Source organism: Tenebrio molitor, chromosome 8, assembly GCF_963966145.1.
Source record: "Tenebrio molitor chromosome 8, icTenMoli1.1, whole genome shotgun sequence".
Classification (NCBI taxonomy): domain Eukaryota; kingdom Metazoa; phylum Arthropoda; class Insecta; order Coleoptera; family Tenebrionidae; genus Tenebrio; species Tenebrio molitor.
The window spans coordinates 17,765,570-17,788,393 of record NC_091053.1 but is presented as its reverse complement, the minus strand read 5'-3'; the positions used below and the strand labels follow the sequence as shown (position 1 = coordinate 17,788,393).

The window sequence follows — 22,824 nt, the reverse complement described above, 5'->3', positions numbered from 1 at the left end:
TTTTGTTTGTCTACATTATCGAATGTTTTATCCATTAGCAGCGCGTAATGAATCTCCGCCAATAACTTTGCACTGTCTACCAATACTTTGGCTTGAATCATGTGTGCTACGCTATCGTAAGCGAGGGCAGGGGCGACTGCACGCCTAAGCTAAATTTCATCTGAATTTTGCGAACGTGAGAGATTACCCTCTCTCTCTCTTTTCTCTTTACACTGTGTCAGAGTGAAATTGACGTGAGGGCAAAATATGTCAATATAGCGTTTAGAAGGCAACTGGATCGGTTGCCTTTGCGGCTTTCCCACCGATTCGTTTTCTACCTAGTCTGGGGCGCATGAGTTGTTGCTTCATTTTCTTCAAAATTCAGATGATTTTACAGATGTTATAATAAGTACATTTTCATTTATAAAGGATAGACATTTACAAAAAGTAGGTAACTTGGTATTGTTAACTTGTATAAACCTGGTGACAAATTAATCAAGGAAAGAAATAAAATCAACTTACTTTTCATTAATAAGCAAACTTGTAACTTGTAACTATTAGTATTATTATAAGTTACTGAATAGTAGTTTTGTAAACATATAATTTTTGTGACCAAAAACATTAATTAATATCTACTGGTGTCAAATTATGTAGGTACATAGCCCGTTCATTAGAAATTTTCTGATTTCCCAAAATCGTATTAATATGAAAATTGGTGGCCGACTATAATCGACTGCTCCAAGCTCAAATAAAATATTTTCAAAATGGCGACACTTCCGGAAATACCGGAAATCGACGTCATCTTTGTTTTTTTAAATAGAAAGGCCCCATTTTAATTATAAATTTGGATTCTACATTAAATTTTGAGTTTAGAACGTCCTTTTGTTAACACTTATCTGTCATCGTTTTTGACCCACGTCATCTTCTTCTCTAAAAAGCAGGGTTACATGGCTTCATTAAAAAAATATATCTCCTAAACCATTGCAAATAAATAATTGTTTTTTTGTTTATCGAATTCCTGAAGGTTTGGTCGATCTTTTGCGCTATTAGTGACGTTTTTTTAATGTTTCATTCGCCGACTGCAATTTTCAAATTTATGTATTGCCGCCTACCCACACGAAGAGGGTACAAGCCGCCACTGGTGTGCAACAAGACTCTAGATTACAGTGAATATCGTCCTAACTGAATATAACGCTCCTCCAACCTTCAGCTCCTTCCGATAACAAGCGGTTTCCGATCGCGGAGTTAAATTTGCCTCAGCAACAATTTAAATCAATAATAATAATAAATTAGCTTTCGCCCCCCTGTCTCCTAGTTCCTACCCTAGCGTCGCGGCAGTGGCGGTTCGTAAGGGAGGGCTCTGGGCAGAAATTTATAAAGAAATAAGAATTTTTTTTTAAATGTGTTCAATTTTTTATTGAAGATACCTATTGAATTAGTTGATTTATTTATTTTATGTCAATATAAATTTATCGTATGCAAAGGTTGCAGTAATCGAACTTATCAGCGGTAAGTTTCATATTATTCATTCTCCTTTCTTAGGTGAGGGCGGTCGGCACAGAGCTATTCTCATATTTACTTTATAATTTCTGAGAGCATAATGTAGTGCGTTCCGTCTACAGTCATCAGTCAAATTGATATTTGCTCCTTTTTCTTTCCAAGTACTGGTCAACCTCCATCACGTGCAAATCCAACTGTCGAATTGCTTCATTCCAAGGTTGTGAAACATTACAAATGATTAGGAGAGAATCTTCTGTCTTACAAAACTCTGACATTTTGATTGTATCTAAAGTAATCGTAGAAACACTTCTGGGAATGTAAGTTTCAATCGCCTCCTCCTGCTTTCTACCGATTTGAAGAACTTCTTGTGTCATTTTTATAAGTTCTCTAGTTTCAACAGTACTGTCATTCCCTTGATCAAAATTGAGTAACTGGTCCAAAAAAATTGGTGGTCGACCTTGAAGAGACACCGCAAAATGTTTAATGATATCTGTGTAGACACCTTCATTTGGTAAATCGGAAAAATCTTGGAAAATTTTCCACCCCTGAAACCCTTCTTTTGTTGCGTTTCCCAATAATACAATTTTTTTCTTTTCAACTTTCTCGAGCAGTCTGATAGCGTGTTTAACTTGTTCTTCATGACAATTTTCCGCTTTCACGATCAAGGGAACTTTGTTTAGATGCCACAACACTTTACTTCTTGCTTTTGAAGGTAAATCCTCAATCCCCATAGGACGCAATCGATATTTGAGCGATGTGAAACTGATTTCATCATCACTTGCTGTCTCGTTCCAGATGTTAGCGATAACCTCTTCATTTGTGTCTCTAACAACCGTCATGTCGAATTTCATAATTGCTTCTCGAAGAAGTTGTGATTTTTCGTTGCACTTTCTGTCCGATAGCGTTTGTATAAAAGGTGTAAGCGTTAGCTCAGCCAATTTTGCTACCACGTCGTATTTAGACAGGATAAAGTTACCAGACCACCACGTTTCCATAAACTGGATAAAACTTGAAGAGTATGTGGCGTCGGTGATTCCACACTTTTCTCTCAACATAGCGTTGACTAACGACTGTGCTCCTGTCGTGTTAGTCTGAAGGGCAAAGAACTAGAAACATTTCAAATAATCAGCAAGACCTTCAACTGATTCACTACTCTGATTTAATTCAAACTGAAACACTTTTGTTCCCTCCTTCTTAGACCTGATTTCTATTCTGTTCGTTAGCAGAAGTTTCTGAGGATCCAAGTCTTGCAGCTCTCTCACAACAATTTCTTTCTTTTTTTCATCTTCAATTTTCTTGTCTCTATTTTTCGTGTGCTCATTTTTTATGTTTTCAATTTGAAGTAAAATTTTTGAATTACTTTCGATACTTGTCGACAAATTCGTGTATAAAATAAAACTGACATTTTCAGTGTTTTCAAATTTTCTAATAGATTTTATATACTTCGGTAAGCTGAAGTCGCCACTTTCCGCCGCAAACTTTTTTTCGGTAACTTTTTTCATATTCTCAGAATGTTTCAGTTGCAAGAAAAACATTTGCGATTGTCCATCCACAAAAGTCACTTTTAGCGCCACGTCGTCGAAGTCTCCATAATCGTCACTGTTGGTTTTCATCTCGAAATCTGCCACAATATCACTTGTGCTGAATTTTAAAGCGAACAGAGCGCACATCAGTTTTTCATAGTCCTTGCCGAGATCTGTGGTTCCAGCTCTTTTCTTGTAAGAATCAAATCGGAGCTGACTTGAAGAACCAAAGCACTTCCTGGTTGTTGCAAACTGAAAATTAAAGAAAACTGAGACAATTCTGAAATAAATTACGTAATTATAAATATATGTACAAATTTTAATTGAACTGAATTTTTCTGAAAGTGGAATTTTTGTTAGTTTTTATTTTATGTTTCTTAATGTGTTTGTCGGCACAATAATCCTTCAAGGTAGTAATTCAATTCAATTTGTTGACCTTTTTTGAAATTGTACGCGTCCGTGGGATAAATCTAGGTACAAGAGTAAGTAATATTCATGGGGAAAAACGTTGCAATAAAACACTCTTTCGACATTCTGGGAATTTCAGTTAAACTCAGGGGTTAATTGAATTAAGGAATTTGATGTTAGCAAATTTAAAATTGAGAGAAACACCAAATTAATGTTCTCCAGATTAAGTAACTTTTATTAGCATACTCAAATTTTTGTGAAATGTGCTAGCATTGCAAATTAGAAGCAAAACGCTTCATCGTGGAAAATTACAAAAAAGAAAAAATGAAATTGGTGGCGTGACCAGGATTGCACCACAACGTAGAAAAAAAATCACAGTATTTGACTTGAAATTGATGATTCCATTGATGTTAAAATGATAATATCAAAATAAGATTATGTATCTGAAGGAAGCACACCAATTAAAACGACAGGGCCGCATATTTGGGCACAATTTTTTTGAATGCTCGTTACTACTCAAAATTAATTTTTGTCCAAAGGTTACGTTAAATAAAACTGTTCTTTTTGTCTCATTTGCCACTCTTTCCATGTCTTTAAAGAATCTAGTAAGCAATTTATACACAAACATAACGGGTGTTTTTTAAAATTTGGCGTCGAAGTAGGCTTTGAACTGTCGATTGTGAACGCACTATACAGGTTAAGGATCACGGATCAGCTGTTGAAATCTTACGCTTTTATACGAGTGGTGCGATCTCAATCGATTCTCCAACGCCTACTTCGATGCCAAATTTAAAAAAACACTGCTTAATTAAATTCGTACCATAGAAATTCCTTTCTCATTCTGCTTTTCATGAGTAACTCTCTTCTTCCATAAATTTGGAGTTTCCCCATTATGCTCATAATTTCTACTACTGCAAGGGGAATTTTGTTGCTTCACTTGCTTCACTTCTTCAATACACTTTTTCTGCAACTTAGTTTGTTCGTCCACCTTCAACTTCCCTTTGTTGTCACAGTGTTGCTTCATTTCATTAGAAATTTTATTATGATTATTGATTATCAATATTGTCCATGTTTGGGGTTCCGTATTTTTAATAACTTTCAACAAATCCTCGTTTTAGGTGTTTTTATCTGCAAACCCGATGAAAATCTGAAAATAAATCAAGACAAAATAAAAATAATTCATTAATTAATCAACGAATGAATGACAATTTGGTTAATTACCACTTGTTGTCACTTTTCTGAATGAACCCAAAAAGATTGAGGATCAGTTACATGCCATTTTGTTACTTATCAAGGGAGTAAAATAATTACAGTAAAGGCGCAGATATTGACAATTACATCAAGACTGTAATATTACTTTACTTCTGTATGACGTACAATAGTTATTTATCTACCGTTAGGTACAATATTTTTGTAACAAATTAATTAATTAAATTAACATTACTAACTTTTTTATTATTGGATTGGTAGCACTTTCTCCGCCGATTACTACATTATCAAGCTTCATACTTTAAAGCATCGGTGGTCTCGGTTCATGTCATTTTTCTGCCCATTTTTTTTTTAATTTCCGTTTTTCCGTCTGTCTTACGTCAATTAATGCCAACCTTACAAAGCAATTTGCACTATAGAGCATTCATTTTAAATGTTGGGTTAAGTTGTAAGCGCAAAGCACCATAAATTACGAAAGCGGCAGATTTTCATTGAATTGGTACCTACTGTACTGTTTTCTCAATTTGGTTGTAGGTCGTAAAATTTTATTGCATATTATGAGCGATTAACGGGCACAATGGTTGGGTTTGAAAAGGTTGGGAAGCGGCGCGTGCCATTTGCCGGACAATGCAAAGACATATACAAAATGTGCAATACAACCCTGCTCAGAATATTACCTGTTAGTGGTAAACTAGGATTTATAAGCCTCGCAAGATTTTTAACTGGAAGTACCATAAATTTTACGACCTACAACCAAATTGAGAAAACAGTAAAGTAGTAATCCCTATGTTCGTATAAAATTGGTATCACATCGTACTTTCACCATCTTATCGACGAACAAAAGAAAATAAATAATTAACACACATTTTGCGATCACATCAGTTACCAAAAAATTGTAAAGAGATTGTTGATTTTAAGTAATGTATTTGAAATATTAGATTATTAAACAAAGAAATAAGAGTGTTCATTACATGTATTGGGTGATTCAAAATGATTGTGGCCAAGTATGGCAACTATGTACGAAAATTTGTGTGCCAACTATGTGGGTAGGGTAGAGTTGACATTTCTTTGACAGTTTATAAGCGTGCAATTTTGAAAGTCGTCAAATCAATGTGCAATGGAATTAAAAAAATTAAATGCACGCTTATGAAATATCACACAAATATTAACTCTACCCCATTCACACGGTTGCCACATAAATTTTCGTACATAGTTGCCATACTTGGCCACAATCATTTGAATTCATTTGAATCAAATTCGCTAGATGATTCACCAGTATTGGCAACCAATACCACCATTCTATAATTTTGAACCTGTATACAGGGATTCTGAAATAAGTTTGGAAAAAAAAATGTGGAGTATCCTTGACACAAAAAAAATCTGCGTAAATGACTTTTGGAGGTGAAATCAAAAGGATGGAAATTACCCTATATCCTTGTATTTTCAACGCCTATGAATAGGTAAGGAACATTTGTCCGAAATTGTTCATTTCATTAGTAACCATGGTTTCAGCAACTCCACAATAAAGTCGTAGGTGCAAAACACACTGCTTTGTAAATGTTTTTATGGAAATGATCGAGAGGAGTAAGGTTACGTTTGTGACTGACGGGCACCTTTGAGTATTATTGTTGCTAAACTACCAAGATAATCAGGTAATCACCTTTAACTCAGCAGTGTACTAGGAATTTTGACCAAATTTTCTTTTTTTTTTGTATTTGTATCTCGAAAACGAAAAAACTTTTATAAGAAAATTTTTTTGTCTATGACTTCTTCTCATCATCACCAATTACCGGTTTTTTTTCCAAACTTATTTTAGAATCATCCAGTATATTGAACACAGTTTTAGATTCACTGAGTCAAAGCAGGCAAGTTTTATTACAAACCCAACATTAAAATGAATACTCTATAGTTTTGTGTTTCGTGCAACTGACCACGATGCTCAGAAAAAAGGCCGTCTAGATTCGAATGATGTTCCAGACGCAGCCACCTGAGATCTGAATCCTGACACACCTGCGAACCATCACACTGATTCACCTGAGTCATACAGGTTCAAGGTTCAAGGATCTGACCGTTTTGGTCCAAGCGCAAAAAAAATTTCATACTATGACCTCACCTTCTGGTCGTGCGGTCGCAGATAATAAGAGTTGGCCGTGGCATTATCAACTGACGATAATAATCAAACGGGCTGCTTGCTGCTTATCGCAAAAGTGCAGTTGTGCTGGAGTTTGGCTGGAGACGGCGGTGATGTATAGGAGTTTCTCCGGTGGAAAAATAAAGTTTTGGTCGGCCAGACTTACCCAGAGCTCGGTGCCCCAGTTCATGCTTTCGGTTGCAACAACAATAATGTAACTCGTTAACTACTATTACCAAGACTGTCATTTTCAACCGTCACTACTCAACATGGGTGTTTCACTAGAGACAATTCTCAAACGAATGTGGTCGAGAAATGAGACGGACGACGGACGGATAAAGACAAATTGCCGGTACTGGGACTTACGTAAATAAATAATAACAGGCCTCGACATTCATTTAAGTCACGCGATCTGACCTCGCTTTACAAAGATAGAGAAGCAGACGTATTGGCACCTATTATTCTAACAAGAAAGGAGAAGCGATATGGTTTATTTCTAAATTTCTAGTATGCTTATGGGCAAAAATGGTCCGTCAGTTGAGGTTGGTGGAGAGACGGACCCTACCCACTTAGCAGATGAAGTCAAGAATCAAAATAAACAATTAACATTTTTTTGTTTAACTTTTACTGTAGTTTGTGTTGAAATTTGTGTTTTTCTGTCCTCCATTTTTTTAAACATCCTTTTTAAGAAATGTATTTTATACGAATTATTGGCAGTCATCTTTTTACATGAAACACCTGACATTACCTTTTTTTTAAAGTGTCGCCGCTATTAAACTCCACCCACTTCTCAGTCATTGGTCCGCACGGTGGTGCAAAGTAGTGTATGCTCACACAAGTAGGCCGGCTTGAACAGCAATGATGGCGAGTCATGCAAATCGTTCTTTGATTTTCCCAATATTTTGATTACATAAAGTTTGTTTCCAGCAGTTTTAACACGTTAAAATAATAGGTTGGATGTATAGAAATCACTAGTGAATTTCAGTGATAGTGATATCGCGCGTTCAAATGAAATCTTGGGCTGAATAGGCGTTAGAAAAAGTAAACCGTTTAGAACAGTGTAAAGATTGAATTTTCTGCTGTTTGACACGAATGACATTAAAGTGTGGTCGCTGAATAGATGGAGTAATAAAACCGCCCCCTAGTGCCCACGTATTAAACAGCAGCCTCCAATTGACTTACCTATTCAAAACGTGCGCATATTTTTGAAAGCCTGATGTACATCCACAAAAATTACTTGACGGCATCTCATTAATTTTAACATCGCTTCGGCAGTTTAACCACGTGTTCATGTTTGGAGAAGATGTGCACGTTAATGAATGCAACTTTTTTCTCGTTCTGTCAACTATATCATATTCTTATGAGAATGATAAATGGCAAAGAACCTGACTCATTGTGTTATTAATAAAATTTTAATCATACATTTTTATATTACCTGTTACCTGCATTTGTTTTGATGAGTTTTATTACCGTTTAAATTTTCTTAACGCATTTCAATAACATACTGTATATTTTTGTTTTGAAGAATTTATTTTATTTTTTGTTTCTTTTTTTATTTTTTGAAGGATTTAATTTAATTTTATATTACCTTTTATCTATATATGTATTTATGTTGTGAAGAATCCATTTTCCGTTCTTCTTTCTCCTTTCTCCTGGCAGGAGATGGCCCTACACCTCCACGTGGTTCTTGCTGGACAATAAATAATTTTTTTCATACAAAATATACCTACCTAGATATATTTCCTTGCTAAATCGTTTCGTATAGCAAGTAAATGTACTTGCGGTTTTTGTATTAAAAATATAGTTTATTGACAAAGTGGGGTTTTTTCTCAAATTCCCTTATTGTATTTGAATTTTTTGAGTTAAATAAATTGTTAATTTTAGTGATATGCAATAATTACAGCCTCACACGTTTTCGACATTTATGTAAGTACGTCTGCGAAGTGCCGAGTGCCGGTCCGCTAGAGGCGAGCGTTGCGGCGTTGCCTTTTTCTCAGCACGGCTATCTCTTACGACGGCTACGGTATAGATGTAAATCATTTTATTCCACACTGTAGATTATTTCATTAAGAGTAGAAGTGAGACTTTTTGTGTTAAGATTAAAGACTGAGACGAAGTCGAAGTCGCCAACTGGGCCTTTAGTGCCATCACAAAAAAAAAATCAACCGTGAACTCTTTTTTTTTTTTTGCTGCAATTAGGTACAGTAAAATGACAATTTTCAAACTTACAATTTTCAAATCTTGCCAACTTGCTATTTAGATTTTGACATCTTTCATCCGTGCAAATGAGCGACTCGTGTTACACCACACCGGTTATATGTTGGGTACTAATTTCGTTATTTCGCTTTTTTCGAGCCTTTTTTAATAAGGATAATTTAATTATTAAATATTTCGTGCAATTATTGATAAATAAATCGTGAGAAGTGCTTCAAAATTCAAATGATCTTTATGTTGGTCCTGCCGGGAACTTGATCCAGGTGTTGCGTTTGCAGCGCCATCTAAACGAGCTTCGACGCACAATACATAGATTTCTGCTCGAATTTAAAAAGAGCACAAAGTGTAGTTTGAGTGATCGCCGCAGAGTGCTAGCAAACAGGTGCCTTTTGGGGAAGTTATTCATCTTAAATTTTTGTCGCCGAAAATTTAATTTATTCAGTTTTATTTTAATATTCCTAAACCTCGTTTTGTAGTAATTAATCTATAACAAACGTGATATACCTTGATAAAGTTCATTAAATTAGACAAAATATTTGCAAGTTCAAGTTGAATTGTTCTTTTGTCTAACAAAAATGTTCAAAAAAACTGTCATTCCTAAATTTTACTTGTAAACTGATTAACAAAAAATCTTTTCATATGTCTTTACTGTCTTTATTTAAAAACAAAAAATGCATTACATTAGTTTAACTTGAAATGTCTTGTTTATCATTCGTATAACGCTGTGACTAGCCTCCCGGCTCCGGTGTTCATACGAATCCCGGTTTTGTTACGACATCATGCAAGTGACGTCATCGATGACCGGGATTATTTAAATCCCGGCTGGGAACGTAATATTTGCATCTAGATGGGATGGGCAATACTCGCCTATATACGGATCTCGGCCCAGTGAAGTTCAAATATGCAAGGTGGAGGTGATAACATCAACAACAACAGTTGCAGTAGTAGTACAGGGTGTCCCATCTAAGAAATCTAGATATGTCAGACGGTAAAGATTCAATTAGTGATATTAAAAGTTAAAACAGGTAACTTTAACACACGTTTCTTTATTGAACATTAAACGGATTATTATTAAATTGTTAAACATTAAAAAATACATGTCTACACAAATAATTAACTAAATCGTCTGATCCAACCAAAAAATTAGATTTTGTTAAAAATTTGATCTAAATTTTGAAGGTATTTGAGCAGTCATCTTGTGAAATTATTGATGAGCAACATTTTGTACACTCCTTAAAAGAAAAGTAAAATTGTATAAATTTATTGAAAATACTTTAAATTTTTTTTTTTGCAAATCAGACGTTTTTCAAGGACAAGTTTCTCTTCATAGCATTTTTTATTGACGATTAGTTTTTTGATATAAATCTTAAGTGATTTAACATTTTAAAAAGGCATGTAAAAATTACGTTTTTAAGACTTGGGTGGGATTTTACTCTTCACCGTCTAAAATATCTGCATTTTAAATTTCATAAAAATCCGTTGGCAAATAACCAAGATATTAGGCTCGAAAGTCTTAGGTGGGATATCAAAAATTATCTTGGTCAGATGTGGTCATGGATTTTCAAATAATTGTCCAAGCATTTGTGTCAATCATTTTTTGAATGTCAAGATCTCTCAGATAGTTTTATTTTGTATTTTTTCCCATACTTTGCAGTAATGTCGAAGGATTTTTACAAATTGTGTTGGTGTGTTTCGCGAAACTGACTCTGTGACTCATAAAAAAGGTGCTGGTAGGCCAATCGTTCGTACCGAAGAAATCGTCACACTAAATAAATTGAGACGGACGTTTTCCAATCCATGACCACCTTTGACCAAGATAATTTTTAATATCCCGGTATAATGTTTATTCAAAAAGGGTAAATATATTAATACTAAAACTAGAAAAATATAATAAATTCTGAGCACAAAACATTATGTATTAAGTATACGATTCGAAAATAAAAATACATTTTTAACACAGAAGACATCATTAACAAAAAAAAGAAGTTTTATATGTAGATCTTCAGCAGCACAAAATTTAAATTATAGAGTTTTACAGTGTGGTAGTGTGGAACAAAATGATCTTCATCTAGTTATACTCCGTACGGTGATAGATTGCACGTTTTTAAATTCTAGTTCCAAAACATAAAGCAGTGAAAAATACTAAACTCTCCATCTCAATTGTTTCACGTTATGTAGAAAACCGTTGTATCCCTGCAGATTAATTCCCGCCAAACCAGTTTCTGTGTCTGTCTTCTGTCAAAAAACGTGCAATCTATCAGAGTACGGAGTATACCTTTGCATTACCCTTGTAAAAATACGATCTGCCGTTCTACAAAAAAAAGAAGAAGTCTGTACCCCAACCTCAAAATATACCTAAGTACTATTGCGGGCAAAAAAAGTGGGACATCAACGTCATTGTCTTGACTTTAAATGCGAAATAACACTTATCTGATTCTAACCCTACTTTGAATTGATTGACGTTCTCATTAAGTATTGTAGGTTGCAGGGAATGATTGTAAGTATCTACGCACGTAGTGAAATTTATTTAATGCAAAGTTCCAATCAAAATCTACCTTTATCAAAAGAAGAGGGCATTTGGAAAAGGAAAATAGGTGTATAAAATAAATTTCTAAACTGTCAGCCGGCATTGTGTCAAAAAAATGACAATAAAGCTTGCACTACATCGAATTTTTCAAAACTGACAGAAATTTGATGTCCCACTTTTTTTGCCCGCAATAGTATATCAAAATTCCAAATTTCTGAATTGCACACAACACAGAGCCATGTTTTTTGTTGCCGTTTCATTAACATTTTGGACAACTTGCCAGGCAGCATCAGAGAAAAGGTTACTGAAATATTAAGTAATAATTGTTATAATTAAATTGTCTTAGAAATTAATTAGGTATGTATTTATTCTTACCGACCCGCATGCGGAATGATTTCCGATCTAGTTTCAACAGATAATTACGTGAATCACATGATCGCAATTACCCTTAACAAATCAACTCCAGTGAAAATGACTGCAAAGAGCAAGACTAGAAAAAATAAATTATTTAAGAAAAGATTATTCAAAAGTTAATCCGATGAATCGTCTTCCGATGAGCTTTCTTTAGAAAGCGAATCAGAAATAGAAATAGAGGGCAACAAAAATGACATAATTATGAATGTGTTGTGAAGAATTTGGGCAAGATACTCGTAAAGAAGTATGGGTTTGCTGCATGTCTTGCAAAAAGTTGGCACATTTTGCGTGCACAGGATTAGAAAACGTGAAGATGCGATTTTTGCAAACCGTAATATTTTTTTTGTGACTACCGTCACCGATTGCCATTACCCGACGCGTGGTTGGCAATGGCGATCAAGTATGTTTTGGGTTTCATTTTTTTATGAATATAATTTTTGTTTTGATAAAAAAAAATCCCAAGGGTGTTATAGTATTTTTCTACTTCGCCTTCGTACTGACGCTATTACGATACTGTTTTGCGTATCGTAATAGGAAAAGGCGTGATATAATAGTAATACTAAAAACAGTGAAATTTAATTTTTTCATGTTGACGGATACTGTAGTGTCGCGACAGACCGCAGACGTGACCTTGGGTGGAATTCTTCAACTTTAACCGTTTTAAAATTTTTTAAATTTTTTTTCATTGAAAAAGTGGCAAAGTAGAACAAATATTGTATGACATCTCGTTTATAAGGCATTTTATCGCACTTACTTTTTAGGGCACTCCTCGCTACGCTCGTCGTGCTCTAAACCCGTGCGTGCGATAAAATGCTTCTTATAAGACTCGTATCATAATATACTATTATTGTGGGCTAATAAATTCAATTTTTTTAATCGATTATTCCTTTCCTGCACTTCAAAATAATTTTTTAAACTTAGTTAATTGCAATTCCCCATCTTTCCCGTATCAGTATATGGCATGTTGTCTGGTTAACCGTTAATGTAGGTAAGATGATGCAAAAAGCTTCGTCAATAAATAGGTATAAAAGTATAATTAATAAATTTTAACAGTAATTATTAATCGACACCTAGAAAAACATTTTTAGTGATAAAAAATAAACATTACATGCTCAAGACATAACAAAACTTTTTGTCAGTGCAATGTAGAAGCATAAGACACGTTGAAAGTTACAATATTCTAGATATGTCATCATGATATCGCCGTATATTGAGGAAAGAATAAAAAATAGCTGACATTACTATCAATGAATTTTTTTAAAATTAAAACAATCTGCAACAGTTTATGTATCTACCTAAATATATCATAACGTAAATTTGTTAAAGATGTCATTTCAAACAGAAAATTAACAGTGTGACTTATTTTGAACAATGGAATACTTTCTGTGCAGATCTGATTGATTTTATGGTTAAAACAAACAGGACATGGTACCAATTATTTGTATAGTCTCTCCAAGAATACGAACGTTCTATTGCACTTTGACTTCAGTAATGAGAAGATTATTATTTGAGACTTTTTGGTGAGAAAGCCACAGTTCAGCTCAAGAGGGACTACTTGGTATTTCTACCATGTTCTCAAAGGCAGAGGTTGTTAATAAAATTTTTTGTCACCGTTCAAACCTGCTGAACCAGAATTTTTTTTAGTAAATCTACATCTAATGCTTAATAATTACGGATTAATAAACGTTTATGAATACAAAACTTAAAATTGGATTGTCCTGTTGAATAACTCAGACCAAAGATGGACCTGTTTCTTTAGCAGCTTATTTGTTAAGGTGTTTAACTTATTAACAATAAAGCAAGAAGCAATATAACGTTGGGATTCTTGAACGACTATAAATATTTCGACACACAGATATCGCTTTCTATTCAACAAGTACCTACCTACTGTATCTTTTTGAAAAAGAAATAAATAGATAAAAAAAACTTACGGATTCAGCCATTTGAGAAATATTCCTTTAAAGGTTCAAGAATTACGTGATTTTTGACAAAAAAATTTTTGTAACGTGTTTTATGATCTCGTATAAACTTGGTCATTTTCAGTAAAAGATCACTCCGAAGATGTTCATTTTCGACTGCAAAGTATAAAGGGTATTCTGCGTTGTTGACGTCTATATTATTCAGATCTAATCCAAGTGCTAGAAATAATTCCACGGCAACACAATTTCCATCGTAAACAGCGTGGTGAAGAAATGTTACATAGTCAGTAGACACCAACTGTTCGTGTATTCTAGCATCAAACATTATCTTCAGGATGTGATGGTATTCAGGCCATTCTATATTTTCTGATCCACGCCGTGTTACAGCATAATCTAGAGCAGTTTTTTGTTTCTTATCTCGCTTGTTGGCGTCAACACCGCGACTTAACAACAACTGAATTACCTCAACATCGGGCAAATAGTATGTTTCTTCGAAGGCTTCATGTAACACAGTCTTCCCGAAATCACAAACAGCATTAATGTCAGCACCGTGATCAAGTAGCACCTTTATACAATCATAATTTCTTTTGATGGCGGTATAGTGAAGTACACTTCGGTTAACTGAATCTTTAGCGTTTACATTCGCACCATTCTCTAGCAATAAAGATATTATTTTCATGGGATGAATTTTTTTCACCTTATTGTCGTTTGTAGCATTAACGTCTTCCCCAGACAGAAGGGATGATTCTAACGAATGAAGATCGCAAGCATAATGCAAGGGAGTGCATCCATAAAGGTCTTTACCATTCACCTCTGCGCCTTTACTGATCAGCGAGCTCATAATTTCTTTATTTGGTTTGCTTTGTCTAAATATTTTATGTAAAAGGTTTCGTTTCTTTTTAATGGCAACCTGCGCGTGACGACCATGATTAAGCAACATTATCAAAGGATCGTAGTATCCTTTTATGCAACAAAGATGTAATGCAGTTCTTCCATTCTTATCTTTGGCTTTCGTATCTATCCCTTTATCTATCAAGAGTTTTACTATTCTCATATTTACTTTATAATTTCTGAAAGCATAATGTAGTGCGTTCCGTCTACAGTCATCAGTCAAATTGATATTTGCTCCTCGTTCCAGTAAGAATTTAACGATCGCTTCGTCGTCAAGTTCAGAAGCCAAATGCAAAGCGGTTCTCTCACAGCCACATTGGCTGTTGACATCTAAACCACGATCTATTAACGTTGTGATCCCTTTTATGATTTCCTCGATTTTAATTTGTCCAAATTTGCTACTCCTTTTAATTCTAATGATGGCCACGTGCAACAATGTCAAATTGCATGTTCCAAATTTCACTGATAGAACTTTTGAGTCTTTTCGAATCGCAGCACCTAATAAATTTAGATAACCCAACTGTGAAGAATAATACGCAAGTGTAATACTGCCATAATGTTTGAATAATTTTTCAAGGTTTATCGAGTCTCCAAATCTTTCTAAAAGTTTTTCTACAGCGAACAAGTTGTGGAGTTGAATTGCGTAGTCGAGACAGTTCCATTCAAAAATGTCGTCGTTTTGAAATACATTACAATGTGACAACATTTTGAATATTTCTTTGTACGGTGTAGAGACTTCTTCGATGTAATTTTCATCATAATAATTATAGGAAACGTGTTTTTTTTTGTAAAAGGAAAACAAAGTGTTTACTTGTTTCCACAAAGGAGGATGTTCGACACCATAAGTGCACAACAACTGTAGTGGACTTCGACCACCTTCATCTTTCACTTCACTCTTGTCCAAATGTTTTAAAACTACATCGGTATCTCTATAGATTACAGCCAAGTGAAGTGCACTTTTTTCCGCCAACATGATATCAAACATGAACTTCAGATTTTGATTTTTTTTGGTAAACAAGTCGTCTTGCAGCAGCGAAACCTTGTCCAGATTATTCTTCAGCCAAGCACACGCAAAATACTCTGCGTAAGTCTGGTGGCTGAAGATGACTTGATTATCGTCGGTCACTCCACTGACTATTCCAAACGGATCCCCGGTTTTTAATTTTTCCAAGAAGTTTTGACTCTTTCCCAAATTGATCTTTAACTTGTCGAAAGTTGTGCTGTCCAGACAAGACTTCAGTGCTAGCAATTCGTATTGTTCCAAATACAGATCAAAGTCAAATCCGATCTGGTCCTCGTGTTCGTGGACTCCTACTTTTCGAAGTTGATGCATCTTCTTTCCTTGGAAAAATATCTTATACATTTTCGTCAACACAAAAATTTCTTGGTCGGGTTCTCTCCATAAATCTTTGTTGTCGCGAAAATTTTCTGTAACCATGAACAACTGTAAAGGGATTCCTAACAAGTGTCGACTGTTAACGATATCCACGTTGGCGTATATTTTATTGGTAATGTGTTCAACTTCATCTTCTTGGTACATATTCTGTAGACGTTTTTGGATGTATGCTTTCTGCTGCTCTTCTGTCAGTTCTTCAATTTTTATAGGAAATATGTTTAGGCTTCGCGACGCTCTTTGCTCCAAATTTTCCCGTGAAGTAATCCACACCCGATGACCCAACGAAGAAATGTGCTTAACAGCATCCAAAACGACTTGAAGGCAGTCACTGTCTATTTCGTCCAAACCATCAAGAAAAAAATACATTCTTTTATTTTTTAAGAGCATCGAACGAATCTTAACCACGAATGGATCTTCCTCTTCGTGAACAAAATGGTGCAATATTTTATCGTAGTCACGTTCCTTCTTGAGAACTCTTTTGTGATTGATCAAATTTACACGGACACTCCAATAACTGGACGGACAATTGGTGCTCAAGCGAGACACCAACGTGCTTTTACCCATTCCGGGTGGTGAGCAAATGACATTCAGAGGATGGTCGAGATACGTGAAGATTTCCATTTCATCGACACGTGCTCCTTCAGATTTCATTATTTCCATAGAAAATATCTTTTTCTTACTTAGAACCGAAGTACAACTTTTATCGTCGAAAACTTGGAGTAAATGCACGTTTCTCTTGGTCTTTTCACAAATGTCATTGAATGGAACCTGAGGCCATTTATTATTCGTCAGCAAAACATCACATTTCTTTCTCTCTTCCAAGTACTGGTCAAGCTCCATCACGTGCAAATCCAACTGTCGAATTGCTTCATTCCAAGGTTGTGAAACATTACAAATGATTAGGAGAGAATCGTCTGTCTTACAAGACTGTAACGTTTTGGATATATTTAAAGTAATCGTAGAAACACTTCTAGGAATGTAAGTTTCAAACGCTTCCTCTTGCTTTCCACCGATTTGAATAACTTCTTGTGTCATTTTTATAAGTTCAGTAGTTTCAATAATTCTGTCATTCCTTTGATCAAAATTAAGTAACTGATCCAAAAAAATTGGTGGTCGACCTTGAAGAGACACCGCAAAATGTTTAATGATATCTGCGTAGACACCTTCAATTGGCAAATCGGAAAGATCTTGGAAAACTTTCCATCCCGGAAACTCTTCTTTTGTTGCGTTTCCCAATAATACAACTTTCTTCTTTTCAACTTTCTCAAGCAGTCGGATGGCGTGTTTAACTTGTGTTTCATGACATTCTTCCGCTTTTACGATCAAGGGAATTTTGTTTAAATGCCACAACACTTTACTTCTTGCCTTTGAAGGTAAATCCTTGAACCCCATAAAACGCAGTCCATATTTGAGCGACGTGAAATTGATTTCATCGTCACTTGCAGTCTCATTCCAGATGTTAGCGATAACCTCTTCATTCGTATCTCTAACAATCGTCATGTCAAATTTCAAAATTGCTTCTCGAAGAAGTTTTGATTTTTCGTTGCACTTTCTGTCCGATATCGTTTGTATAAAAGGTGTAAGCGTTATCTCAGCCAATTTTGCTACCACGTCATATTTAGTCAGGATAAAGTTACCAGACCACCACGTTTCCATGAACTGGATAAAACTTGAAGAGTAAGTAGCATCGATGATTCCACACTTTTCTTTCAACATTGCGTTGATTAACGACTGTGCTCCTGTCGTGTTAGTCTGCTGGGCAAAGAAATAGAAACGTTTTAAATAATCACCAAGACCTTCAACTGATCCACTACTCTGATTTAATTCAAACTGGAAAACTTTGGTTCCCTTTTTCTTATCGCTGATTTCTTTTTTGTTGATTAGCAGAAGTTTCTTGGAATCCAAGTCTTGCAGTTCCTTTACAACAATCTCTTCATTTTTCTCAATTTTATTTTTCATGTTTTCAATTTGAAGACAAAATTTTGAACTACTTTCGATACTCGTCGACAAATTCGTGTATAAAATAAAACTGACATTTTTAGTGTTTTCAAAATTTCGAATAGATTTTATATACTTCGGTAAGCTGAAGTCGCCATTTGTCGCCGCAAGCTTTTTTTCAGTAACTTTTTTCATATTCTCAGAATGTTTCAATTGCAAGAGAAACATTTCCGATTGTCCATCCACAAAAGTCACTTTCAATACCACGTCGTCAAAGTCTCCACAGTCGTCACTGTTGGTTTTCATCTCAAAATCTGCCACAATATCACTTGTGCTGAATTTCAAAGCGAATAATGCGCACATCAGTTTTTCATAGTCCTTGCCAAGGTCTGTGGTTCCAGCTCTTTTCTTGTAAAAATCAAATCGGAGCTGACTTGAAGAACCAAAGCATTTCCTGGTACTTGCAAACTGAAGATTAAAGAAAAATGAGAGAATTTTGAAATGAGTTATGTAATTATGCCTAAATATACATATTTACAAATTTTAATTGAACTGAATTTTTGAGAGAGATATCACATTAATGTTTTCTTGATTAAGTGAATTTTATTAGCATTTGTATTTTTAAATGAAAATGACAAAAGTCAACCAACATTTTTCAGCCTGTTAAAAATGATAGTGGCAAGAAAACACTTTTACCAAAGTACCGTGCGATCATTTAAATTGTAAATTAGAGTAGGCGGGATTTTTTTTATACGATTGCCCAGAATGCCAATTGACTGATTAAATAAATGTGAGGTTATGGTTAAATTTATAACGTTTATGGTTCCCATATTCAATCGTTTTAATTTAAAGGAAATGAAAGCAATAAAGAATAATGTAGTTTTATTGAGATTGAGAATTACAGAAAGTGTTCAAAGCGTTCTCCCCCAGCTTCAATGCAACTGTTAACCCTCCCTTGCATATTTTCAAATGCATTTTCCAACATCTGAACGGTTATAGCGTTGCATGCCTTAAATAGTGCCTAGAAATAATCTAAATTAGAAATTTAGATGATTCAAAAACCACTGACTGTATTTTATTCGCGTAGGAAAATCTCGTGAGAGTAGCTCTTAAACGACGGTAATTTTATAGGAATGAAGATTTAAATCTTGTTTTAATATTTTGTGACGAGTTCCATTTCAGAGGTCCATCTCTTGGGCTAACCTGCGGAGAGGTTTTTTTTAGGAGACTGCTTCATTCTTGCTGAAACATCTGCCACAATCTCAGGAATTCTTTTTTTGGGCGCTCCGCTACCGGCTTTTGGACCAACAGTCCCAACATTACGAAATTTCGCCACACATTTGTAAATTTGTTGGACCAATTTTTGGTAATCTACAGGAAAATTAGGGAATGTGTTTTGAAAATCATTAAGGCAGTGCTCTACAGAATACTTCCATTCGCCATTCTCTTGTTGTTCAGCGTTTATAAAATAATTTTCAGTAAGAAAAATGTTCTGTTCGAAATAAAAAATTTTGAAACGTCACTTTGACAATTCAAATTTAAAATCAAATTGACAACAGTTAATAATGCCAACGTTATTTAAAATTCACAGCCCGCTCTAATTTATAATTTAAATTATCGCACGGTATTTTTTTCACAACTTTTGTAGACTGATTAGGATATTGAATTACAAGATTTTTTAAACTATCGGATAGTTTAAAAAATCTTCCAACTTTGTTCCAAAAATGATTTGAATATTTTCTTCACAACAAAAGTTAACAGGGGGGTATAAGTTTTACCATGCAATTGCCTATGGCAATAGTTAAAAAAAAGGCACTGTATACGTTCTGTGTGGTGTTAACAAAAATCTAATTATTAACGGAAATGATTACATAAAAAATTCTAGAAATATCGAAAACTAACGCGATTGGGTAGAGTAACCAATTTAGAATCTAACAGAGCTGATTGGCCATTTTGGTCAAACAGGGGGATGAGAAACGGTGCTGTTCGAAAATAATCCAGTACTCTTAGAAAGTGGAACCACGGCAGAGGCTTTTTTTGTTTTGTATTTTTTTACTTATAATTACACGAGAGCTTTTTTTTTGTCGAAGTAAACTTGACATTTCGATGAGAATTCTGTTCCCTGGCAATTTAACGAAAAAAACTGCCTCTGAAAAAATTACGAGTCGGTAGGATGAGTAATTTTTTCTGGCAGTTTTTTGAGTTCAATTGCAGGCAACAAAACTCGAATTATAAATGTCAAGTTTACTTCGACCCAAAAAAACAGCTTGAGTCTAATTCGGTAAGACAATTTAATGAATACGGAAAAGTACGATGATGCAGACCTACTAGAATCAGACGCTTTCAAAAGTTAGGTTCCGTTTTGTCGCTGGAAAAGATAGGGCAAACTTTTTTCGCTGTCATAGTGACAAAAACACCGCTGCTTATGGGATTTTTAGTGTATGAATTAAATTGTCGCCAAAATAACATCCGCGAAAAAGCGGCACCCAGGATTGTACCAAAAAGAGAATAGTATATTATACGCCAAGGTAGAGAAGACATTTTTTTAAGCCGAGGTAGGAATAAAGAAGCGAGGCTTAAAATTCGGTGCACACGAGTTCCCGTCAGCATTATATTTTATACCTGGGCTTGAACATAGGCCCTTTAATCCTGCACACGAATTCCCGTCAAGGTAAAAATACACCCCAAATTCTAGACTCGAATTCCCGTCAGAAAAAAATCTTGGTTATTGAAAACACTGTTACGAAAGTAAGATTCAATGATGAATCTTCTATGTCCTGAAGTAAAAACCATTTTTGCGTTAAAATTCGGTTAATAGTGACAGTTGTTTGACGTTTATTAGCTGACTTATTTGTTGATCACAGGGTATTTGTAAATTTTTAAAATTTTAAACATTTTTTTTGGTCCACGTAATGGTAAACAACAATGGTACCTGGCAAAGGCTAGAGGGGTAGGTAAGTAAGGGATTGAAGGGCTCTTTTACCCTTGACGGGAACTCGAGTTATGGATTATATCAGTTGATAATTACCTGACGGGAATTCTTGCCTTACTTTATGACAAGAAATAAGTCAGACGGGAATTCGAGTGCGCCCTTAAAATTGTCTTCTCTAGCGTGGTGTATATATTATTTTTTTCACTACTAGATCCGTTAAAACCCTTTCTAATAATAATTATTAATTAAATTTGTTTGTCCGATGCGACGATCCGAGTTCTCATTTTTCAACGGTTGCTATGAAAATTGAAAATCGTCTGTCTACGTTAACCAATAAAATCAAAGAAAATATTTCGTTGCCTAGTGACGGCTGTTCATTGTTGACCTTGGTTAATAATGAAAATTATTATTAACCAAGGGAGAGAAATTCTACTTCTGGGGTCGGTTCGAGAGTCAATAATGACGCCTTCTGAGACTAGTAGTGAAAAAAATATTAAATTGGTGCCGTGACCAGGATTATACCACAACGTAGCGTAGCGCACGGCCACCTAGGTCCTAGATGAAGGAACATTTATAATGACTCTGTAGTTTATGTTAAAATGATAATCCAGTAATAGGATTATGTATCTGAAGGAAATGTTAAAGCGTAACAATTAAAATGACAGAACAGCATGTTTGGGCACAATTTTTTTGAATGCTCGTTGCTACTCAAAATTAATTTTTGTCCAAAGGTAACGTTAATTAAAACTGTTATTATTGTCTCATTTACCACTCCTTTCATTTTTTATTTACCCAAATTTTAAGATACGTAACATAAATTTAAATACGACTACATCGTACCATAGAAACTCCTTTCTGCTTTTCATAAGTTGTCTTCTTCCCCCATAAATTTGGAGCTTTCTCATAATGCTCATAATGTGTCCTGCTGCAAGGGGACTCTTGTTGTTTTACTTCTTCAGTACATTGTTTCTGCAAGGTAATTTGTTCGTCTACTTTCAACTTTTCTTTGTTGTCACAGTCTTGGTCCATTTTATTAGAAATTTTATTCCTACGGTTATCCTTAGTGTCTATATTTATTTTGTAGTTCCGTATTTTTAATAACTTTCACCAAATGCTCGTTTAAAAGGTGTTTTTATCTGCAATTCCGTTGATAATCTGAAAAAAGAATCAATACAAAATACAAATAATTCATTACCAATTGTTTTCTCTTTTCCGATTGAACCCAAAAAATTAAGAATCAGTTCTACACAATTTGTTTCTTATCAGGGGAGTAAAGTAATTACAGTCGAGGCGTAGATATTGATAACTAGATTGAGACACTAATACATATTACTTTATTTCTGTGTAACGTACAATTATTTACCTACCGCTAGGTACAACATTTTTTGTAACGAATAAGTCAAAAATATTTAAAAATAATATTTGAAAAATAAATGAATTAACATTAGTAACTTTTTTTCCTATTGTGTTGGTAGCATTTTTCGCGCTAATTACTAGATTATTAAACTTTATACATAAAACTAAAACTCCCGCACTGTCAAAGTGTTTGTAAGTTGCCGCACTGCCTTTGTGAGACTAGTAATTTTTACTTCAACGTTGGCGCAAAAATTTAAAACTTCAAATTTGAAGTTAAGTTTAATAAATTCTCTTTCTTTCATTCAAAGTATTACTTACACGAAATGGCTGAACAAGAAGAAGATATGAAACGTAAAAGAATACTGTTAACGGCCAGATAGAAGCACGGTATTGTTAATTATTGTTTGTAAAGAAGAGAATTAATCCCATTAACATAACCAAACTTTTCTTGTTGACGTTTTTATAACTAGATTTTGTGTGCAGGCAA

General features: G+C 34.6%; 2 protein-coding genes across 3 annotated transcripts in view; both read right to left on the bottom strand.

Moving 5' to 3' along the window:
• Positions 1-22,824, bottom strand: part of LOC138137583 (uncharacterized) — a 252,149-nt gene that overhangs the window by 165,607 nt on the left and 63,718 nt on the right. The gene's annotated exons all lie outside the window — the stretch shown is intronic.
• Positions 11,564-22,824, bottom strand: part of LOC138137584 (uncharacterized) — a 207,814-nt gene continuing 196,553 nt past the window's right edge. For both annotated transcript variants that reach the window (XM_069057061.1, XM_069057060.1), the window contains exons 2-3: positions 21,822-22,136; positions 11,564-18,517 (exon numbers count right to left, since the gene is read on the bottom strand). In XM_069057061.1, the coding sequence (XP_068913162.1) occupies positions 13,841-18,517; positions 21,822-22,010 (4,866 nt within the window). In that variant the 5' untranslated portion in view covers positions 22,011-22,136 and the 3' untranslated portion in view covers positions 11,564-13,840. The remainder of the gene's footprint in view (positions 18,518-21,821; positions 22,137-22,824) is intronic.